General features: G+C 61.4%; 1 protein-coding gene across 17 annotated transcripts in view; it reads left to right on the top strand.

The window, feature by feature from the left end:
* The window catches only part of AGAP1 (ArfGAP with GTPase domain, ankyrin repeat and PH domain 1), a 527,130-nt gene that overhangs the window by 157,070 nt on the left and 348,153 nt on the right, over positions 1-21,907 (top strand). For all 17 annotated transcript variants that reach the window (XM_070071490.1, XM_070071487.1, XM_070071488.1 and 14 more), the window contains exon 2: positions 16,009-16,067. In XM_070071490.1, the coding sequence (XP_069927591.1) occupies positions 16,009-16,067 (59 nt within the window). The remainder of the gene's footprint in view (positions 1-16,008; positions 16,068-21,907) is intronic.

Genomic DNA, 21,907 nt, shown 5'->3' with positions numbered 1-21,907 from the left:
TCCCAGCAGCCTCTGGAAAGCCGTGTGGGCGGCATTGTGGGCGGGGGCTGGCGTCTCCCCACCCCTTCACCTTTGGGGAGGAGCAAGCACCACCTTGTGGCGGATGCCGCCGTGCACGGTGGGCCCCGGTGGGTGTTTGGGGCTGGGCTCACTGGCCAACAGCTCTGGGCAGCGCCTGGTCTTCAGGCCTCCCGGGCACAGTGTGTGGCCTTTGGGAGGGGCGTGGCTCCCAGAGCTCAGCTCAGAACCCACCCCCACCCCGCCCCTGGGCACCCCCTGTCTGTACAGGCATCCCCCTCCATCCATGTAGGCGGCGGGCGCTGGGGCTGAGCCCGGGGAGGTGACCTGTCCTGTATGCGGCCAGCTGTGGCTCTCTCGTAACCCTGGCTGCGCCTTCCAGGTAGAGGGCGCTACTGCAAGCCTGGTGCTTGTGGCCCGCGCTCGTTTTTACTGCACACCCGTTGTGTACCTTTGCTCCCTTCTCTGCACACAGCAGGTGCCTGGTCACCTGCAGAGCCACCTAGGACAGAGCTTGTGTTTCCAAGGACTTTGTTAAAATTTGAAGACGTTGCCAGCCCGTTCTTCAATGGCCTCCAGCTCCCCAGGCAACAAGAGCGTGCAGTCCGCTAAGAGCCCGAGGGTGTAACATACTCACAAACTTCTCACGTCTGCCATTGGCACTGACCCGGGCTTCTGCATTAGCACGCCCTTACACGTCGGGTGCTCATTCCCTGGTAAGAGTCGGTCGCCATCAAGCTGGGCGAGAATTGTGGCACTGCTGAAATGTATCGCGTGTGCTTGGAGCCGTGTCCTGCCGAAGGGCTGCATTGGTTTGCGTGTTCCACGCTCGATGCTGGTGCAGCTGTTCTCTGTTGCAGCTCCTTCCCGCGAGCTGTTGCGCTCTGTTCCCGTTCTGGAGGCCTTGTAGCGCCTGTTGGCTGAGGACAAGGTCCCCCTGGGAGGTGTGTGGCCTCGAGCAGGTTGTTTCCCGTTGTGTGCCTCAGTTTCCCTACCTGGCTGTTAATAGCACCTGGCCTCCGTGGGCAGGTGGTGCGGGGACTCTGTGTGTTGAGGGGGTGGGGGTATGCACGAGACTTAGGGTGGGAACCAGCTGCTCTGTGCGCCCCCGGCCACCCCGGTTTCCCGATTCCACTTGTGAGTCCTCCCATCGCCCAGCAAGAGGCGGTGCCTGGCCCGGGAGGACACTGCTGCCCTGGCCAGCTTGGAAAGCCAGCGTCTGTGTGCAGGGGAAACCAGGCTCTCCTAGACAGGAAAATAGCTTTTTTTAAGCAGAATGGGTAAAAGAATGATCCCTTGGAAAAAAAGTAACTATTTTGGTGACCTTTTTTCCCCCAAGAAATGTCATAAAACTTTCTGATTATAAACTCTGCTTAGAATTTTTTGCAGTACTTTGTCCAATGTACGTTTCTGAGATGTGTCGCTAACTTGGGGTGCGGGTGTGGAAGCCGCTCAGCGAGAGGCATTTGCCGGAGGCTCCGGGCCGCCTGGCTGTGCGGGGAGCACATGGCGTTCCCTTAAGGCCGCCGCGAGCCCACGTCCAGCCTGGCCTGGGGCAGAGGAGTCCTGGGGTTTGCCCTCTGTGGAGTGAGCAGACTCATCACCCAGGACGGCCTCCCTCGTGCGTTAGTCACGGGAGCTGTGCTCCTCCACGGCGTCCGGGTGCGAGGCTGGCCGCTGTCCCCGGCCGCCCAGGCGCGGTCCCTCCTGCAGCCCCGTCTGCTGTGTCCATCTGTCCGGCTCTGAGCCGCGTCCTCCTGTGAGACTTTGCTGAGTCTGTTCGCACGTTTGTTTCTCCCGAGGCCCAGGTGGGGAGCTGTTGGAGGGAGAGTCGCACACAGCCTCTGTGTTGTAGCCCAGGCTCTGTTCCCTTTGGTTTCTGTGTCGGGGAGACGGAGGACTGGTCCTTGTCATTCATTCCTTCATGCCGGGGGAGGAGGGGTGGGGTGCCTGTGACTGTGACATCGCCACCTGTCAGGTCTGTGCCGGCCGTTCAGATCCTGTTCTGATCTGTTGGGGGCGACTGTTTGAGGATTATTTTATTTATTTATTTTTTTAAGATTTGTTTTACTTAGTTGAAAGGCAGAGTTAGAAGGAGAGATAGAGGGAGATCTTCTATGTGGTAGTTTGCTCCCCAGATGGCCTCAATGGCCAGGATCGGGCAAGGTTGAAGCCAAGAGCGTCATCCTGGTCTCCCACATGGGTATGGGGACCTGACACGTGGACTGTCCTCAGGGCTTTCCCAGGCTCGTTAGCAGGGAGCTGGACCAGCACAGCGGCGGGGGCTCGAGCAGGAGCCCGAGTGGGAGGCCTGCACTTAACCTGCTGCTCCACAGTGCTGGCCCCAGTCCTCTTTTAAAAAAGATGTGTGTATTTGTAAACGAAGTTACAGAGCTGGACACATACACAGAGCTGTCTTTCATCCACTGGTTCACTCCCCAAAAGGCCACAATGGCCGGATCTGGGCCAGGCCAGGAACCTGGAACTCCGTCCAGGTCTCCCGTGTGGGTGCAGGGGCCCGAGCACCTGGGCCATCTTCCGCTGCTGTCCTAGGTACATTAGCAGGGAGCGGGATCAGACATGGAGCAGCCGGGACTCGAACCGGTACCCAGGTGGCAGCTTACCCCCCTGCGCCGCAGCCCCGGCTCCAGGTGTGACCGCTGTGACCATAATGAAGGTCTGCTCTGGGGTCCCCGTGGCCCAGGTGTGGCTGGCTTTTCAAGTGGTCAGGACCTCCAGAGACCTCTGGGGTGTGAGCACTGGGGCTGGCCGGTCCTCCCTGTGGTGGCGGGACCGGGCCTGTCTGGCCTTGGAATGTTGGCCCTGCTCCCCCGGGACCCCTCCCTTGTGGCGGCTCCTGGATGCCCGCAGTGCGCGCGCGCTGTTTCTTGGGGGAGCACTCGTGCTCCTGCTTGTCTCTGCGCCCGCTCCAGCTTCCTCCTGCGTCCCAGCGGCCCCCGGAGGGGTTGCAGCGTTCTCTAACTTCCAGGGAGGGGACACTCCGGCAACGGGGCGCTGGAGGCTTTAGTGTTTGATCCTGAAACAGCGACCTGTGGTGGCGCCGTGCCCGAGGTGCACAGGCGGTGGTGGGTGCCGCGGAAGGTGGCCGTGGAGGCATTACTCGGGAGACGGGAGTTGGCCCGGGGTCTGGGGCAGCGTCACTCATTCTGTATTGCAAGTTCTTTGCTTCCCAGAGTTCACGTTCTAACGCCACCTGTCTTACATCCTGGGGATTAAAGCTGCACACCTGCTCAGGGGCCGGACTCAGACGCCACCCCTGACGGATTCCAGTTCCACCTCCACGTTCTGGTGGGGAAGGAGGAGCCCAGGGCGACCCTCTCCTGACTCGCTTTCTGCTCTTCCCTGGTCCCTCCCAAACCTGGAGAGGAGCACAGTTTCACTAGGCCCGTCTGAGGCCCCAGCCCAGAGAGCGTTACTCCCGGTGGAAGCGCCTCAGGGATTCTCTGGGGTGACTGTCCTGGTGCTTGGGAGTCACGGCAGCAGGGATGGAGAGGGGGCTCCGTGTCCACGTGGCCCTGGCGCGAGCTTGCCACCCTCCTATGCTCCAGCACGGTCCCAGGCAGACGTTTGCCAGTGGGCTGGTCGTGTTTCTGCAGGGCTACAGGACCTAACATTTGGGATGGCAAAGAGAGAGGCTTGGCCAAGCAGGCTGTGTGGGTAAGTGGCCGGGTGTTCAGAAGCCAGAGCGGGAGGCAGGCAGCCAGGAGGCTGGGGTCTTGTCCCGTCCAGGTCCTGGTCTGGCCCTCTGCGCCCTGCCCCGTTCGTTGTCGTAATTTCTGATGCATCTCAAATGCGGAGGCCGCCCCGGGGTCCCTGCCCCCGCAGCAGCCCCAAGCCCGAGCTGTGGGGAATCCACCATGCTGCCGCTCCGTTGAGGTTTTGGCCGCTGTCCTGGGGCTGCAGTGCCGGGGAACTGTCCGGCCGCAGAGTCTCAGCCGTAGGCAGGGGCTGCTTCCGTGGGAGCAGAGGGGCGGGGAGCGGGCCAGCGTTTTGCATCCCCTTCCTCGGAGTTTCTGCGCTATGCTGAGCACTTGGCATTTACAGCATTAAAAACAAATGCTTCTCCTGTTTGTTTTCCCTGGGTGGATTTTTTTTCTGATGTTAATGTATCTAATTGTTGGATATGCTTCATGTAAATGATGTTACAGGACGTGCAGGGGTGCCTGGAAGCCTGGCGCCCCGAGTCTCTGTCCTCATGGGGCTTTGCGTGGTACAGGACATGCGACGGATGTGTCCCGAGGGTCCCTGCTGTGTCTTCCTTGAGCTGGGAGGGCTGTTCTGACCTGTGCTTGGGCCAACCAGGGGCTTCACTCTTCCTTCTCAGAGGACTTCAGTCTACACTTCTCAAGCAGCCACACCGCCAGGGATGACAAGAAGGGGCCTGGACCAGCCCCCCTCCGCCTTGATTCTTTCAGAGGGGGAAGCAGCCAGGTGGGAAGCCGCCTCGGGCTGGGCCAGCGTGGGCTGCTGGGGCGGGCGAGGTTGCTGTGGTGCAGGTGGAGGTGGACGGAGGTGGTGCGGGCAGGTGGAGGTGGACAGAGGTGGACAGAGGCAGGCATGGTGCAGGCGGATATGGGCAGGTGGAGGTGGACAGAGGTGGACAGAGGTAGGCATGGTGCAGGCGGATATGGGCAGGTGGAGGTGGACGGAGGTGGTGTGGGCAGGTGTGGGCAGGTGCAGAGGGTACCTGATCCAGGACCCTGTCAGCCCGCAGCCTGGCTCTTCTGTTAAAATCTGGTGTGGAGAGCCCGAATCGAAACACTGAGATACAGCTTTTGGTCCAGAGTACACGTGACAAGCCAGAGGGACAGCGCGCTTCGTTCCTGGCTTCCCGCTGGGGAAGAACCTGCGCTCCAGCAGCCACGGGGGGCACAGATTATTCAGTGCGGGGCGGCTGCTAGCCGGGTGGGGTCCGTCCAGGGGCTGTGACAGCCAGGCGCCCTGGACACATGCTGTGTTTGGCCGAGCCCCCGGCAGGTGGTCAGACCTGCCGGCTTCTGGCAGGCTCCTGTCTGGCTGGGGTGGGCGCCCCGGTCTTGAGTTTGCGGGGTGCTCTCAGCGTCTGTGTGTGAAGTCACTGTGTCTCTGTTTTGTGACTTATTTTTTTTCTCTCCAGTCTGGTCGTAGTATTGGTTTGGAGAAGTGGAAATCAATGGTTTTATTTTCGGAGTTCTAAATGCAGCCGTGTAGACACGTGGGGGCCGGCCCGCGGGCTTGGCGCGGGCTCCAGGCTGCTATTTTAGATGCACCAGAGCCTTCCTGGAAGTCGCTCAACCACAGGATTCTCTGCCGTGCAGGCTGGGAGGTGGGGTCCCAGACAGCTCCCATGGGAGCGCCAGACGCACCGAGGGGGAGGGGCTCCTCAGGGAGCCTCCGGGGCTCACGTGCATGCCTCGTCCCCTCTCTCCGGTAGGAGAGGGCCTTCCGCACCACCAGCGAGCGTGACCCCTGTCACCTCCGTGCCACCGCCAAAACCACCGGTGACTTCCACTGCCATTGAGGTGGCACACAAGCCGCATGCCCCGGCCTGGGCCCGGCGCCAGACCACACTTCCTCCTGCTCCTCCCTTGCCCTCCTCTGGTGCCCCCCTGGCCACTCCCGTCCTCCTCGGCCCCTTGACGCTGGCCCCTCTGCCTGCCTCTTCCAGGGCTGGCCGTGTCCTCAGCAAGCTCTTCAGTGCCCACGTGCCCCTGTGTCCTCGCCGTCCCAGGTGGTGATGCCTCTCTGCGGGTGCTGGACGGCTGTGGTGGCCGGTGCCGAGTGGGCTCTCGGTGCCTTTCATCCCCGCACCTAGGGTGAGCGGCCCCAGGGCCCACGGCCCCCGCCCTGCCCTGGTTCCAGTTCCTCTGTCCACTGCCAGCTTCGTGGTCTGCTGTCTTGGGCAGCATTCAGGCGCAGTAGGGAACGAGGTAATTCTCGCTGCTCTGTCCTGTGAACACCTTCCGACTGCTGGGCTCCCGCTGTCAAGCCGCCCCTGTTACCTAGCAACACTCACTGCCCCACAGATTGAATGGGACTGCATTTACGGTTCTGCAGGGGAAGGAGAACGGGCGGGCCCACTGTGTGCAGCACGGGACTGACGCGTTGCACCCTGTGGTCAGTGCCTTCCCTGGTCTCCCCGCTGCCCACTGCGGCCTGGGAAGATGTCCCCTGTGTCTCAGCGTCCTCCCACGCCCCCTGGCACGGCTCCACCCCAGCCTGGCCCCGCCGAGCGAGCGGCTGACGCTCCTGCGTCTCCCTGAGCAGATTTGTTTTCCCTTGCAGCTGCTGGCTCACAGCTTTCCCTCGCATCCTTGTTTCCACATTTTCACGTTCAAAAATTCTGCGGTTTTGCTTTAGGTGATAAAATGTTTAAAAGCATCCGTCAAGCGTGCTTCAAAGTCGAAGCCTTGTAAAATTCAGGGTTCTGGCTGCGCGGTGCCAGACGGCCACGTCCCGCGGCTTCCTGGAAGGCACAGGAAGGCCCTGGTGGGAGGAGGCTGCGTCCCCTGTAAAGGGGGCCTGGGGTGTCCTGAGTCCTCTCCCCACGGCCTTGTCGCTCTAGCACACTGCCCATTCCTTGTCGTTGAGCACACCTGTCGGGGTTTGAAAATTCCGGAGATTGTCCCGACTGTAGAGAGCTTGGGGGACGCAGGTTGAAGGTTTACTCTGTGTGAAGGCATCTTAGCGGGCAGCTCTCTGGGGCACAGAGACCCTAGACAGCAGGGGGAGGCCCGTGCCCACCACTGCTCTCTGGGCCTGTGGTCAGTGGCCGAGACGGAGCCCTGGCTCCCTCGGGAGGGCCGGGGACACTGGGAAGAGGAGAGCTCCGGGTAGGCGGCAGACCCCAGATGTCCCAACCTGGAGGGCTGCCCACCCGGCCCCTTCTGTTTTCCTCATCCGGGGGTGGTGGTGGTGGCCAGGGGTGACTGCCCCAGTGGGAGCAAGGGCAAGCCGGGTGACACCCCGGGGCTGCAGGGAGGCGCCCTGTGGACTCGGGCAGTGCCTTCCGTCCAGGGTTGCCCTGGTGCTGATAAATTCACATGAAGGCTTTGGGTGGCGGTGGTCAGGCGGTCGCTGGGTTTCACAGGGTCCTACTTTTTCTAATGCCGTAGCTCCCCACCCTAATACGTGTGAGAGTGCTGGAAAAGTAGGGTTATTTTTGTTTGGAAAAAAAATCCGAATCCACGCATGGTTTTTGCATAATACAGGCATTTGTGAAGGTCCCCTGTCTGTGTTGATTTCAGACAAGGCCCCGGGAAGGCCGCCTGTGCAGCATCTCGCCGTGGCGCTGTCTGCAGGCTCTCGGAGCCACTGGGGTGTGGAGAGTGCGCCGGGAGGTGGGAGCCCCAGGCGTGCAGTGGCAGAGGGAGATGTCCCTGTTGGCACTTGGGAGGAGCTGTACGCTTGGAAGCCTGTGTGTTGTCTCTTAGTCAACGGTGGGGGCCGTGGGGACCGCGCCTGTCCCAGGAGGACACTTGCACAACCTGTTACCACCTGGGCTCAGGATGGACGTCACATGGAATTAGGGTGCAGATTTCAGGGCATAGGTCATCATTCCTGAGCAGGCACCTCGTCTTGTTCCTGCAAAACGTGCGGGACAGAACCCCACCGAGGGGCGCGGGGGAGTCCAGTGCAGGCTGCTCTGGTGGGCTCTGGTCTCACAGTTTGGGGGTGCGAGGGTAGGAGAACTCTCAGATCTTCACACCTCCTTCTCCTTTGCTTGTCCTCCCTCGTGCATCCTTGAAACCGTTCTGCACACAGTGTTGAGGACGAGCGAAGGGGGTTTTGAAGGACTTGGGGAGAAAGCAGTAGCTGAGAAGGGAAAAGCCCGCAGGTGGCCCGGAGCCCTCCTGGCCTGGCAGCGTTCGGCCTTGGGATCTCCCGAGGGGAGAAGAGAGGATCCTGCCGAGCGCGGCCAGGGTGGAGGGGGATCCTGAGCCCCCCAGGAGGAAGGGAGGAGCCAGGGGGTGCAGGCCTTGGCGTGGTGGCATCTTGGTGGCCTGCCCTTTGTCATCCTCCCTGCCCTGACAGCCCTGGGCCTGAGGGAAGGGGGGAGAGCAGGGAGTGTGGGGGTGCAGGTCTCTGAGGCCACTGAGGAGCAAACTAAACTATGGGGTGCACAGCTACCCCGCTGACCCCGAGGTTATGTTGTGGTTGTTCATGTTGCAGCTTCAAGCATCTTCAACTAAGTTAAACGCCGCCTTCCCCCGCCAGCGAGCGCCCGTGGAGTCGCGTGCCTGGACGCCGTCCGCGCGTGGTGCGCTGGCCGCGGTGCCCTGGCCGTCTTCTTCCCTTTCCTTCTTAGCACAGCATCCAGGCAGCCCTGGGCCCAGCGTCTGCTCCGGCTCTCCTGGCCCCTGAGCAAACCTGCTTGCTTTATCCCATTGTCGTTCTCTTTCCTATTTGGGGACTTCACGAAGGCTTTCAACTAAAAATAAGTGCCCCTTCACTTTTGTGTTGCAAAAAAAGTATAGTCTTTAAATATTCTCGTGAAATTGAAGGTTTTTTGGAAAAGGGGCCCTGGTCCCTGAGGTAGTGTGTTGCACCTGTCATTTCGTATTTGTTTCTTAACCCTTGGGTATAACTTCGCGAGTTTGGTCTGGAACCAGCGTTTGTGGTCACAGGGGTAGCCATGAACTGGTCCACCAAGGACTGTGATGTGGTTCTGACCGCTGCCCCACACTGTGCTAGGAAGAGAGGGCCCCACAGCCCTGTGGGGACTGAGCCCAGGGGCCATCGGTTAAATGTGGTCAGCGTGAGGTTTGTGCTCCCTTGTCCAGAGGAGAGGTGCCGGTGAGCCATCGGCTGAAGGCTCTGAGGTCCCCCGACACCGCGCCAGGATTTGGAGCCCCGATGAGCAGCAGAGCTGGGCTTCTCTGGGCCTTTGGTAGCCAGGTCCTTAGAGGCAGGGACTCTGGGACTGGGCAGGGGGCTTTGCCAGTCTAGGTCAAGTCCTTGGAAAATCTCTGCCTTCATCATAGCTTCCTTGCCCTGTTCTTCGGTCTCTCCTGTTTTTGCATAGGTGGAGTTGCTGAAGTGGGCTCCTGGCGGCATTCTGGATTCACAGAATTGTCTAGAATCTGGTGCGTGTTACTGATCACTGCGCATGCATGACTGCTCCCCCCGCCCCGCTGTAGGTGGGATCCTTTGAAGTACCGTTACTCGAGCACTCCTGACCCACCGTGCAGCTGTTTGACGCCACCTGACGTGGCACAGATTGGCCCAGGGTGACAGCCACCTGCGGCAGTACCTCTCTGTGGGTTTTTCCCCTCTTTGGAGTCAGAGGCCACAGTGAGTGAGTTCAGGGGACAGGAGCCCGCGTTCCCCAGGTGCTGTGGTGCCCAGGAGATGCTGCCTCAGAAGCCGCGGTCTCAGGCCTTCCACTGCGGAGGGGTGGCCCCTCTGTGGGAGAGACACCTCCATGGTGTGACGAAGACGTGGTGTTAGAGGGACCAGGGACATCACCCGAGGTCACAGTCAACCCCGGGACGCAGGCTCTCAGGCCTTCCACTGCGAGAGGTGGCCCCTCTGTGGGAGAGACACCTCCGTGGTGTGACGAAGACGTGGCGTTAGAGGGACCAGGGACATCACCCGAGGTCACAGTCAACCCCGGGACGCAGGCTCTCAGGCCTTCCACTGCGAGAGGTGGCCCCTCTGTGGGAGAGACACCTCCATGGTGTGATGAAGACGTGGCATTAGAGGGACCAGGGACATCACCCGAGGTCACAGTCAACCCCGGGACGCAGGCTCTCAGGCCTTCCACTGCGAGAGGTGGCCCCTCTGTGGGAGAGACACCTCCGTGGTGTGACGAAGACGTGGCGTTAGAGGGACCAGGGACATCACCCGAGGTCACAGTCAACCCCGGGACGCAGGCTCTCAGGCCTTCCACTGCGAGAGGTGGCCCCTCTGTGGGAGAGACACCTCCATGGTGTGATGAAGACGTGGCATTAGAGGGACCAGGGACATCACCCGAGGTCACAGTCAACCCCGGGACGCAGGCTCTCAGGCCTTCCACTGTGGAGGGGTGGCCCCTCTGTGGGAGACACCTCCATGGTGTGACGAAGACGTGGCGCTAGAGGGACCGGGGACATCACCCGAGGTCACAGTCAACCCCGGGACGCAGGCTCTCAGGCCTTCCACTGCGAGAGGTGGCCCCTCTGTGGGAGAGACACCTCCGTGGTGTGATGAAGACGTGGCATTAGAGGGACCAGGGACATCACCCGAGGTCACAGTCAACCCCGGGACGCAGGCTCTCAGGCCTTCCACTGCGAGAGGTGGCCCCTCTGTGGGAGAGACACCTCCGTGGTGTGACGAAGACGTGGCGTTAGAGGGACCAGGGACATCACCCGAGGTCACAGTCAACCCCGGGACGCAGGCTCTCAGGCCTTCCACTGCGAGAGGTGGCCCCTCTGTGGGAGAGACACCTCCATGGTGTGATGAAGACGTGGCATTAGAGGGACCAGGGACATCACCCGAGGTCACAGTCAACCCCGGGACGCAGGCTCTCAGGCCTTCCACTGCGAGAGGTGGCCCCTCTGTGGGAGAGACACCTCCGTGGTGTGACGAAGACGTGGCGTTAGAGGGACCAGGGACATCACCCGAGGTCACAGTCAACCCCGGGACGCAGGCTCTCAGGCCTTCCACTGCGAGAGGTGGCCCCTCTGTGGGAGAGACACCTCCATGGTGTGATGAAGACGTGGCATTAGAGGGACCAGGGACATCACCCGAGGTCACAGTCAACCCCGGGACGCAGGCTCTCAGGCCTTCCACTGTGGAGGGGTGGCCCCTCTGTGGGAGACACCTCCATGGTGTGACGAAGACGTGGCGCTAGAGGGACCGGGGACATCACCCGAGGTCACAGTCAACCCCGGCACCCAGGCTCTCAGGCCTGACGCTGATACCCTCTGCCTCCTCCTGGCCGCCCACGGACACCCGGATGCAGGGCCAGGGCTGGGCCTTTGGCCTCAGGAAGTGAGTGCAGCACCATCTGCGCCTGACAACCAACGCTGCCTTCTCCCTGCTCACGGCCCCTGAGCAGCTGCCGCTGGCAGAATTTCACACTTGGAGTGTCTGCTTAGCAAGTTGTTGCAAACAGCAGAGCTGTAGAGTCCTGGTGTGGGCTGGAGGGAGGGGTGTGGGTAAGGTAGAGTCCTGGTGTGGGCTGGAGGGAGGGTGCGGGTAAGGTGCAGATTCCAGCGTCCAGGCCCCACGGCTGCCCTGCGTGACCAGCGCCCCGTGAGCAGGGACCTGGGGATCCGCACTGGGGGTGGTGACCTGTCCCTGCCCAGCTGCACCGTCTGGTGTGAGCGCGGGGACCTGGCCCCCAGGACCGGCGTGGGGTTGGTGGGCCGCACAGGGAAGTCCTGTTCCTCCCTGTCCTTGTTCAGTGCTCACAGAAGCTACCAGGGCCGTGGGCCGTGGGCCGTGGGCCGTGGGCCGTGGGCTGTGGGCCGTGGGCTGTGGGCCGTGGGCCGTGGGCAGCTGTGTTTAGGTGCTGACTGAAATCACAGACCAGATGCATTGTGATGCAAAAATGGCACCGCCTGCCTGCCTGCACCGCAGAGTCGGGACCGCACTGTGTCGGGACCTGGGCTTGTGCTCGCTGTGGCTCCTGCGCTCCTAAAAAGCCTTTGCTGGGAGGCCCCGTGCGGGCAGGAGGAGCGGAGGGAGGAGTGGGCGCCGGAGCTGGCAGTCGGGACGCCCGCCTCGCACAGCGGAGTCCCGGGTTCCAGTCCTGCCTCTGCTCCAGAGTCGGCCTCCTGCTGCTGCACACCCTGGGAAGCAGTGTTGATGGCTCCAGGAATTGGATCCCGGCCACCCCCATGGGGGACCCAGCTGGGGTCATGGGTTCCCAGCGTCAACCTGGGCCAGCCCTAGCGGATGGGCGCGCGCTCTCTGCCTCTTAAATAAATAAATAACTGGAAGTTTAAAAGGAAATCACCTCTCCTTTTATTGTTATTTCAGCCCCTGCAATAAATTGCCCGTATTATGTGTGTAGATTGGGATTTATTATCCCAGTGGGTCCCTGTCTACCTGATATTCGTGTTCGGCCCGGAGTGGGCGAGGAGGGGGTTGGCTCTCAGTTCTGATGTTTTCCTGAACGTGGCGCTGGGACTGCTAGCTCCAGGCCCCCAGGAAGACGGGGCGTCACGAAAGGCGATTTCGCTGTAGGTCCCCACCCCGGCGTGCTCGGAGCCTCAAGGTCAGCGTGCTCCTTAGCTGTGTTCTTGCAGCCTGGAGGATGTGAAGGACCGGAAGTAATTGTTCACCGACTTTGCGAGAACCCTATCGGTTCCAAGACTGGAGTTCTTGGCCTTTGAGAGCTGGTCAGTGCGGGGAGTGGGAATCAGGGCCGTAAGGGCAGAGTGACCCCGGTGTGGGGGGACGCGAACGCGGGCTTTCTGTGCGATGTAGCAACTGCCATGCGTCCCCGCGCTGGCCTGGTTCCCCTGCGTGCCTAGAGCTTAGGAATCAGGCGATCTGCACTCTGGGCAGGCAGCAGGCGGCAATTAAACCTCAGGGAGGGAGGGCGTGTCCCGCCCAGCCTGCCACCCAGGGCGCTTTGGTCCACGGAGTGATTTTTGAGAAGTGAGCCTTTCTCGCGTTCAAATCCGAGCACGTCTTTGGTGCAGGGCTTAATGACGGCCTTGACTCTGCTGGGAAGATTTGTGGTTGTTGAAGGCAGAGCTGGGTTGTCTGGCGGGATCTCGGGCAGCTGCCGGTAGAATCCGCAGTCCCGTGTATGCAAGCAAAGAGCAAAGGGGATTTGTACTCAGGGTGAACGTCGACAAAGTCCAGGCAGGGACGCAGAACCGCTTCCCAAGGAGTAAAAATGAACCGCTGGCGAGTTTCCGTCCCCTGCAGCTCTCTGCTCCCAGTTGCGCCTCGGTCCCCTCTCTCATCTGTCAGTGGCAGTGCACACTGGACTCGGGGCTGGAGGTGGCCCCGGGAGGGGAGGTGCCGCAAGCCCTGGCTGCCTGCCCTGCTCTGGGGTCTGCTTTGCCTGGAGCGGGGGGTGGGGCTGGGCTCTGAGCAGAGCCCGAGTCTTGGCAGCTGTGTCTCTAAAGGCAGGGGACGAAGATGCTGTCCTGAGACTCTTCCGAGATTCCGGGAGGGTTCAGTCCTCTCTCCTGCAAGTGTGCTGGGGCCCGGCTGCTGAGGCCTGCCGCTGGTGCTCCTGGGAGGCCGTCTTCTCCTCCACGCTCGGCCCGTTGGCCAGGCCCAGGTTCGGGCAGTCCCTGCCCCTCTGTCAGAGGGCCGCTCAGGGGTGCCTGTGGCCTCCACACAGGTTTCTTCGGCTGTACAAGAAGCAGGGTGGGGTCCAGCAGTAAACAGGGTCGGGGGGCCATCTTGCCTCGGTCTGTGCCTGGTGGTGGTTCAGAACGTGTGGCCTCACTGAGGACCTTCTGGGAAGCCGGCGCCGCAGGTGCACACTAGTTAGCAGGTGCCCAGGGTCACCAGCTCGCACCCGAGCCACGGCCCCTGTCCTCTCCCTCCCTAGTGGACACTCGTTCTGCGTCCGTCCTGGAGCTGGGGTTGGGGCAGTGCTGCCCCTGGCTGTGTATCCGTGTGCCTATTACCCAGGCACCCCCTCAGTCAAGAGGGGAAGGAACGGGGCACCTGTTAGGAGCACACCCGTGTTCCCAGATCCAGCCCCAAGCCCCAGAGGCCAGGTCACCGCAGGGTGAGGTCAAGGTGCAGCACCTCTTGCTGTGTGTTTAAAACAACTGTTAACTAATGAGAGGTCCTCGTGAAAAGCAAACAAGAGAAAACAGCAAAACAAGGACGAGCCCGCGGCAGGTGACCACAACCCCGCTTTCCCTGCTGTCGCTCAGAGCTGGGGGGGCCCTCGGCTGCCTGGCTTAGGGTTCCCTGCACGGCCGCCTTCCTGTGTGCTGGGATGATAAGGGCAGAGTGCACTCTGTGCTTCCGGTCCAGTCCACAGGGGGCTCCGTGCGTTGCCCTTCGACCTCAGGTGTTTTGGCCGCCACAAGCGCACAGCCAGGCCTGAGTGTTTCTGGTACCTGGACGTCGCCGCACTGTTCAGTCACTGGTTTTCAGTCCCAGACGATACCCCCCACCCCCTGCTGTGTCCTCACGTCCCTGTCCCTGTGAGCTCCGTCTTCACCGCCACCCATAGAGCCACCTGCTCTCTGCCCGCTGTCTGATTTCTCTGCCGTCCTGATTTCTCTTCCGGAGGAGCAGAGACCTTGGTGTGTTACTGTTGCTTCATGAAGTTCTCAGATTTCAACCTCCTGATTTAAATTTGAATGGTGAAATGCAGCTGGAGCCCTGCCCTGTTAGTGGTAGGGGCAGCACTCCGTTCCTCAGCAATGGCGACCATGAAAACTTTTTAAATCAATGTTTCTTTTTCTAATGGGAGATACGAATTTATTCTTGCCAGTTAAGTCAGGCATTTATTTTATTAACTAATTGCCACAGGCACAAACTTACGCTGTTGGAGTGAGAAATTGTTTGCAAGTCAAAAAAAGCCACAGTGTTTATAGGGTTGTGATCCTTGCCTAATGTGCCCCTGCTTAATTTACAGTGAATATTTAGTGTTTGTTGTGATAAAACGAGGCAGTTTGAGCTTAGCCATCCAGTGGTGCTTTATGGAATATTTTTAATTCTCACTTTAGCCCCCCCCCCCTTTATTTAGTATGGAGGTTCCTTTAAAAACTGTATTATTTAGTCTTTTACGTGGTGGATGGTGTTCATTTAAAAGGGATGGAAAGGTGGTGGTGAAAAGGAAGTCGGTGGTTTTGCGTGTCCCGGAGCCACCCAGCTTTCCCTCACCGTTCGTCGGCAGCTGTGAGGGGTTCATCCAGCCTGGGCCGTGCACACCTGTTAGAGTCCCACGCCTCTCTGGTGCACCTGCAGCCTTCACCTAACGTGGCTAGGGGGTGCTGGGCACAGCCCCACCTCAGTGCATTGGTGCCCCGTGGTTTTTCTGTTCTGCTTAGCGTTCTGTTGTATGGGGCGTCTTCCTGAACCATTGGGATCTCCCCGCACACCCTGTACGGCCGTTGATGACCGAAAGAAAGTGGTTTGCAAGTTCTTAGTTGGAGGGCTGGGCCGTTGGGTTGTGAAGTGATGGTTTTTCTTGGCCTCTCAGCATCTGTGAATCCCCTAACTTCTCGTGGAAGAGAACATCGGGCGAGCCAGTTCCAGCTCCTGGGGAGGGTGTTGGGGTGTGTGAGTGAGGAGGGGGACCCCGCTGCTGGGTTGTGGAGGAGCAGCCTCCCTCTCCGGCTGCCCCGGTCTGTGTGACACAGTCGCTGCCTTGGCTGCTGCTCGGGGCAGGGAAAGTGAGCTCGCGAGCGGAGCCTGCTCTGTTGCTCAACTGCATTGGGGTGCTCGGGGAGGCTGTCTGAGGGTGCTGCCCAGGGCGGGCACGAGCCCTGCTGAGAAGAGCGCCCCGGGGCCCAGGCCCCCTCGTCTTTCTGACGTGGCCTAACCTGTCCTGGCTCCACCCTACATGTTTATTAATATCTCTGAGGATCAAGGCTTCCTCCCGAAGCCCGAGGTGTCGCTAGCCTGCGGCTGCGTGGGCTCCCACAGTCCCGTCCTCTTCCCCACTGTTTCGGTGCTGTTTGAGGGGCGTCCTGGAGGACCTCCCGTGGGACAGCCGGCTGTGCGGCTCTGGGCAGCCCGGGCCCCTCCTGGGACGTCTCCACGCTTGCCATCAACACCGGCCGGCGGGGGTGTCCTAAGGTAGGTTCCAGGCGGCGGGCGGCCTGTGGCTTGTGCAGGAGAAAGTTGGAAAGTCCCAGAGCGTGCTGTAGACCACAGACTCGCAGTCTGTGACGCGGGCTGGCCTCGGGGGCAGGTTCTGAGCTCTCCCTGCGGAGGGAGGGACGCAGAGTGACCGTTGGCGCGTCCTCACTGGCCTTCCCGGCTGCAGGGAAAGGTGTTGGGGGCATCTGACCGGGTGCGGCCGTGGTCGTGGCCGTGGCGACTCACCTCACCCCTGCTCTCTTTTCACAGATGCCTTCGTGAACAGCCAGGAGTGGACGCTAAGCCGATCGGTGCCGGAGCTGAAAGTGGTGAGTGTGACCCCTTCTGGCCTTGGTGGCTTTCGTCCCCTTCCCAAGGGGCCCAGAGCTGGAGCAGGACCGCGGTAACTGTGGGTGGCCCTGGGCAGGGCCAGACGTGGTCTCGTGTACCTGTGATGGCCGCAGCAGCCACCCAGCCAGAGTGGGGCGGGGCCTGTCCTCCCCTGCCCTGTTCCGTGCAGCCGCCTTTGCTGTAAGCAGTGTCGCTGCTGACACACTTACACAATGCTGGCATAAAGTTAAGACTTTGGCTCTTCATTATAAACTTTACCCATTCATTGAGATTCTGTAGAGCTTCAAATTGGCCCCTGTGCTAAGTGGCCTGCTGCAGCGACCCCTAGGAGTCCGCCAACGCCCCGTCCCCATCACAACTGGGAGAAGAGACAAATCCGACTTCTCCATGCTGGCCCCTGCTGCTGCCTTGCTCCCGTGTGCGTGAGTGTAGACTGCTCCTTCCCAGGGTGCTTACAGGATGGGAAAGGGGGCCGTTGGGCTTCCCAGGTCTGAGAGGAGAACGGCTAGGAACTAGGAACTTTGGGTCATTGAAGAGAGAGCCTGTGTGACTGTTGTACCAGGAAGAACACCTGGTACTCAGCCTAAGTACCTAAGGATCCTGTGTGGGAGGTGCCTGACCTGGGGGGCTGTACTGCCTGGGCCCTCTTGTCCCCTGCTGCTGTGAGCCGTGGTCACCTGTGTCCCTCCCTTCCCCTGTCCCTGCTGCTGTGAGCCGTGGTCACCTGCATCCCTCCCTTCCCCTGTCCCTGCTGCTGTGAGCTGTGGTCACCTGTGTCCCCTCCTTCCCCTGTCCCTGCTGCTGTGAGCCGTGGTCACCTGCGTCCCTCTCTTCCCCTGTCCCTGCTGTGAGTCGTGGTCACCTGTGTCCCTCCCTTCCCCTGTCCCTGCTATGAGCTGTGGTCCCCTGTGTCCCCTCCCTTCCCCTGTCCCTGCTGCTGTGAGCCGTGGTCCGCTGTGTCCCCTCCTTCCCCTGTCCCTGCTGCTGTGAGCTGTGGTTCCCTGTGTCCCTCCCTTCCCCTGTCCCTCTGTGAGCTGCGGTCCCCTATGTCCCCTCCTTCCCTGTCCCTGCTATGAGCTGTGGTCACCTGTGTCCCTCCATTCCCCTGTCCCTGCTGCTGTGAGCCATGGTCACCTGTGTCCCTCCCTTCCCCTGTCCCTGCTGCTGTGAGCCGTGGTCCGCTGTGTCCCCTCCTTCCCCTGTCCCTGCTGCTGTGAGCTGCTGTGGTTCCCTGTGTCCCTCCCTTCCCCTGTCCCTCTGTGAGCTGCGGTCCCCTATGTCCCCTCCTTCCCTGTCCCTGCTATGAGCTGTGGTCACCTGTGTCCCTCCATTCCCCTGTCCCTGCTGCTGTGAGCCATGGTCACCTGTGTCCCTCCCTTCCCCTGTCCCTGCTGCTGTGAGCCGTGGTCACCTGTGTCCCTCCCTTCCCCTGTCCCTGCTGCTGTGAGCCGTGGTCCGCTGTGTCCCCTCCTTCCCCTGTCCCTGCTATGAGCTGTGGTCCCCTGTGTCCCCTCCCTTCCCCTGTCCCTGCTGCTGTGAGCTGTGGTCAGCTGGGTCCCTCCCTTCCCCGTCCCTATTGCTGTGAGCCGTGGTCCGCTGTGTCCCCTCCTTCCCCTGTCCCTGTTGTGAGCTATGGTCCCCTGTGTCCCCCCTTCCTGTCTCTGCTGCTGTGAGCTGTGGTCAGCTGTGTCCCCTCCTTCCCCTGTCCCTGCTGTGAGCCGTGGTCCCCTATGTCCCCTCCTTTCCCTGTCCCTGCTGTGAGCTGTGGTCCCCTGTGTCCCCTCCTTCCTCTGTCTCTGCTGCTGTGAGCCGTGGTCAGCTGTGTCCCCTCCTTCCCCTATCCCTGCTGTGAGCTGTGGTCAGCTGTGTCCCCTCCTTCCCCTGTCCCTATTGCTGTGAGCTGTGGTCACCTGTGTCCCCTCCTTCCTCTGTCTCTGCTGCTGTGGGCTGTGGTCACCTGTGTCCCTCCCTTCCCCTGTCCCTATTGCTGTGAGCTGTGGTCACCTGTGTCCCTCCCTTCCCCTGTCCCTATTGCTGTGAGCTGTGGTCAGCTGTGTCCCCTCCTTCCCCTGTCCCTATTGCTGTGAGCTGTGGTCACCTGTGTCCCCTCCTTCCTCTGTCTCTGCTGCTGTGGGCTGTGGTCACCTGTGTCCCTCCCTTCCCCTGTCCCTATTGCTGTGAGCTGTGGTCACCTGTGTCCCTCCCTTCCCCTGTCCCTATTGCTGTGAGCTGTGGTCAGCTGTGTCCCCTCCTTCCCCTGTCCCTATTGCTGTGAGCTGTGGTCACCTGTGTCCCCTCCTTCCTCTGTCTCTGCTGCTGTGGGCTGTGGTCACCTGTGTCCCTCCCTTCCCCTGTCCCTATTGCTGTGAGCTGTGGTCACCTGTGTCCCCTCCTTCCTTTGTCTCTGCTGCTGTGAGCCGTGGTCACCTGTGTCCCCCTTTCCCTGTGCCCTGTCCATCTCCCCACAGCATTGACCTTTCTGTGCAGCACCTGCTAGCGGGCTTCCTCCCTGGTGGGAGACAGAGCGTCCCCTTACCCTGGTGCCTTGGTGGGAGACAGAGCACCCTCTTACCCCAGTGCCCTGTTGGGAAGCCCAGGTTCCACAGGCCGGGCAGCTATGTGCATTCTGTGGCCAGCATGCCGGGCGCAGGAGAGAGCTGTGGAGTGCACGGTGCAGACTGGGCAGGGCTGTTACCAGCATGCTTCAAGGAGACTTGCCAGGTTCAGGTACACCTGCTGAGGCAGCCCAGGTGCCACGAGGTGCTGCCGTGAGCCTGAGGCCTCGGGCACAGTGCTTCCTGACAGCACCCACTTTGACCAAGCGTGCCTCAGTGCTTCACCACCGTGGGAGTGAGGAACCGGGGCCCACAGATGTGCAGAACTGGCGGTGGAGCCGCCGTCAGCCCGTGGACAGCTGGGCTTGACCTGAGGTCCACACTTCCACCCCACACAGTGGAGACCCGGCTCTCGGTGCTGCCCTGCGTGGCAGCCGCCGGCCCTGCCTGGCCGTGCAGTGCTGGGCTTGGTTTCGGCTGTTAAGTTCTGTTCGGTTGACACAGTTGCTGGGGCCGAGGTCGCCCTGCGTGTGGCCGCCACGTGTGAAGCCTGCCTGGGCGGCTCCGGGTGTTGCAGGTTCCCGGCCTGACGCTGAGGGTGCTTCCGCTGTGGCTTGTGTTCTTCGGGTGTTAGAGAACTGCTGTTTCTAGGATGAGTGTCGGAGGAGCAGGCCTGCTCGCTCTCCCCTGCCGGATCTGAGGGCTTGTGTGCGTTCACCGGCAGGGCTGGGTCTGGCTCACGGTCAGGCACTTGTTCTGCCGTTCTTCGGGGGTGGGGTCTTCGCCCTGCCCTGTGTGTGGATGGGTAGGACCCCACGGGACGTGAGCTGTGCAGCCGCCCAGGCCCCTCTCCCGTGGCATCCGCAGGCAGCTCGTGCTCTTGGCCACCCTCCACGGAGCTCGGGGTCTGCATAGAGCAGAAAGTGCCCCTTTGTGCTGGAAGGCGGCCTCCCAGTGCCCATAGGGCCGCGATTGTTTCCCACCCCGAGACAGGTGGCCCTTGAGGTCAGCGTCCTCGGCCCCCTGCCCCTGCTTCCCGTGGAGTGATGTCACAGCACAGCTCCAATGGACTCTTTATGGGGCATTTTGCAGGCCACCTTCTGGGAGCCTCGAGAGAAAGAGACTCAGTGTCTGTTCCTTGATGCCAGTGGTGGTGCCATGCCTTGGGCTTCTGAAGTGGTGTTGTCGCGCCATCAGTGACCCGTTGCTTTGGGTACCGCTGGGGGTCCAGAGGCTGGCCCTGCAGGTGTGCACGGGTGGTGGCAGCTCACGCCTGCGCCTGGCTGGACGAGCAAATGCCCCTGCAGAGGGTCTCGTCGCCCCCTGTTGGTGTGATGGCTTCTGGCTCCCAACTGGGATTTTCACAGATGAGGTCAGTTTTCTTCTCCGCAAGGCCCACATGGAGCAGGTACGCAGTGAAGTGTGGGGTGCTGGGAAAGCAGGCTAGAAGGACCGCACGCCCTTCGTCCTCTCCTGATGCAGAAGTGCCCAGCTCAGGGCCCGAGAGTCCACGGCCCCGCACAGACAGCACGCGGTGGCAGTGCCGGCCATGGCCAGTAGCGTGTGGGGGTCCCTGGCCATCAGCATGCCTCGCTCTCCCCCATGCTGGGTGGATCCCTCCTCTGCCTGGCTCTCCCCACGCTGGGTGGATGCCTGCTCCTCCTGGCTCTCCGCCACGCTAGGTGGATCCCTGCTCCGCCTCACTCTCCCCACACTGAATGGATCCCTCCTCCTCCTGGCTCTCCGCCATGCTGTGTGGATCCCTCCTTGGCCTGGCTCTCACCCATGCTTGGTGGATCCCTCCTCCATCTCGCTCTCCCCATGCTGAGTGGATCCCCGCTCTGCTTCATTCTCCTCCGCCTGGCTCTCCCCAGTGCTGGGTGGATCCCTCCTCCGCTCGCTCTCCCCACGCTGGGTGGATCCCTCCTCCCAGCTTCCTGAGTCTTTCCCTGCTTCTGTCCTCCCCTGCCGTCGGCTGTTAGTTTCCACCCGAGCTTCCAACAAAAATGACACCTGTCGTGGTGCAGGACTGGGGAACCCGTCTCCTGCCCAGGACCATTTGGCCATTTCTGCAGTCATTGGCTGACCATAGAAAATTCTCAACCTGAAAATAGGCCCGCCCTGGCTGTATTGAGTTCTGAGTCCAGTCAGGCCAAATGATTCTGTGGGCCTTATACAGCCCAAGGGTCGGATGGCACCCACCCCTGGTCGACTGCTGATGCCGAATAAAGCACCCTCCCAGCCCCCCCAGCCCTTGCACCCTCCCAGCCGACCCCCCCAGCCCTTGCACCCTCCCAGCCCCCCCCCAGCCCTTGCACCCTCCCAGCCCCCCCAGCCCTCCTTGCACCCTCTTCCCCCCCCCGCCCCGCCTTCCTTGCGGGAGCGCAGTCCCACCTTCATCACTCAGGAAGGGAGACAGGCGCAGGTGCAGGCTGGACACGGTTTGATCTCACAGCGTTTTTGTCCCAGGAAGGAGAAACTCAAATCTTAATTAAAAATTTAATTCCACGGCATATTTTTCTGGATTCTTCTCAGCGTGAAGCTGGCAAACAGTAGGTACCCTGGAGCAAGAGAATAATTAACAGGTATCGTCCTCAGACTAAAGGGCCCGAGGCGAGAAGCCGATGTCATCGTCTAAGATGGTGGGGAAGCAGCTTTATTTAGGGTCTGGCTCTGGCTGCAGTGGTGGAGCCTCCCGCGTCTCCTCCTCGGCCTGAGTCTGTCATTCTCCAGGCAGAGCACCGAGTGTCTGCCTCGGGCTGGGTGCTGTGTCGGGGTGCGGCGTCCCCGCCCTGGAGGAGTCGGGAGCACTGGAGAGAGGCTGGCGCCCTGCAGGTGGACAAGGGCGCCCAGTAGAGCGTCCTGCTGAGCAGGGCTGGCAGGGCCTGACGGGCCGCCGATGGAGGCCTTAGGAAGGGGTGGGTCGTCCTTAGGGCCGCCGTAGGGAAGACTGGCAGCGGGCGGATGGATGGCAGATGCTCGGTGGAGCCCACGGAGGCCGGGACGGCCCTGGTGAGGGCCACTCTGCTGCTTGGAAGACGAGTGTCTCCAGAGCCTCCGTCCCCGCCCTCCTCCACAGGGCGCTGACGGCGTGGGAGGCGTCCTCAGACCTGATGGCCTGCAGGGGCCCCACCTCCTGATGCCAGCACCTCGGGGGGACACACACTCAGACCACCCGGAAGGCTTCTGAGAGGCGTGGGCGGGGGCCAGGACGGGCCGTGGATTTCCGAAAGGTCGCCTGGCTGAGGAGTGGAGGCTCCGGG

This window comes from Oryctolagus cuniculus, chromosome 3 (genome assembly GCF_964237555.1).
Source record: "Oryctolagus cuniculus chromosome 3, mOryCun1.1, whole genome shotgun sequence".
Classification (NCBI taxonomy): domain Eukaryota; kingdom Metazoa; phylum Chordata; class Mammalia; order Lagomorpha; family Leporidae; genus Oryctolagus; species Oryctolagus cuniculus.
This window is presented reverse-complemented; position numbering and strand designations above follow the sequence as displayed.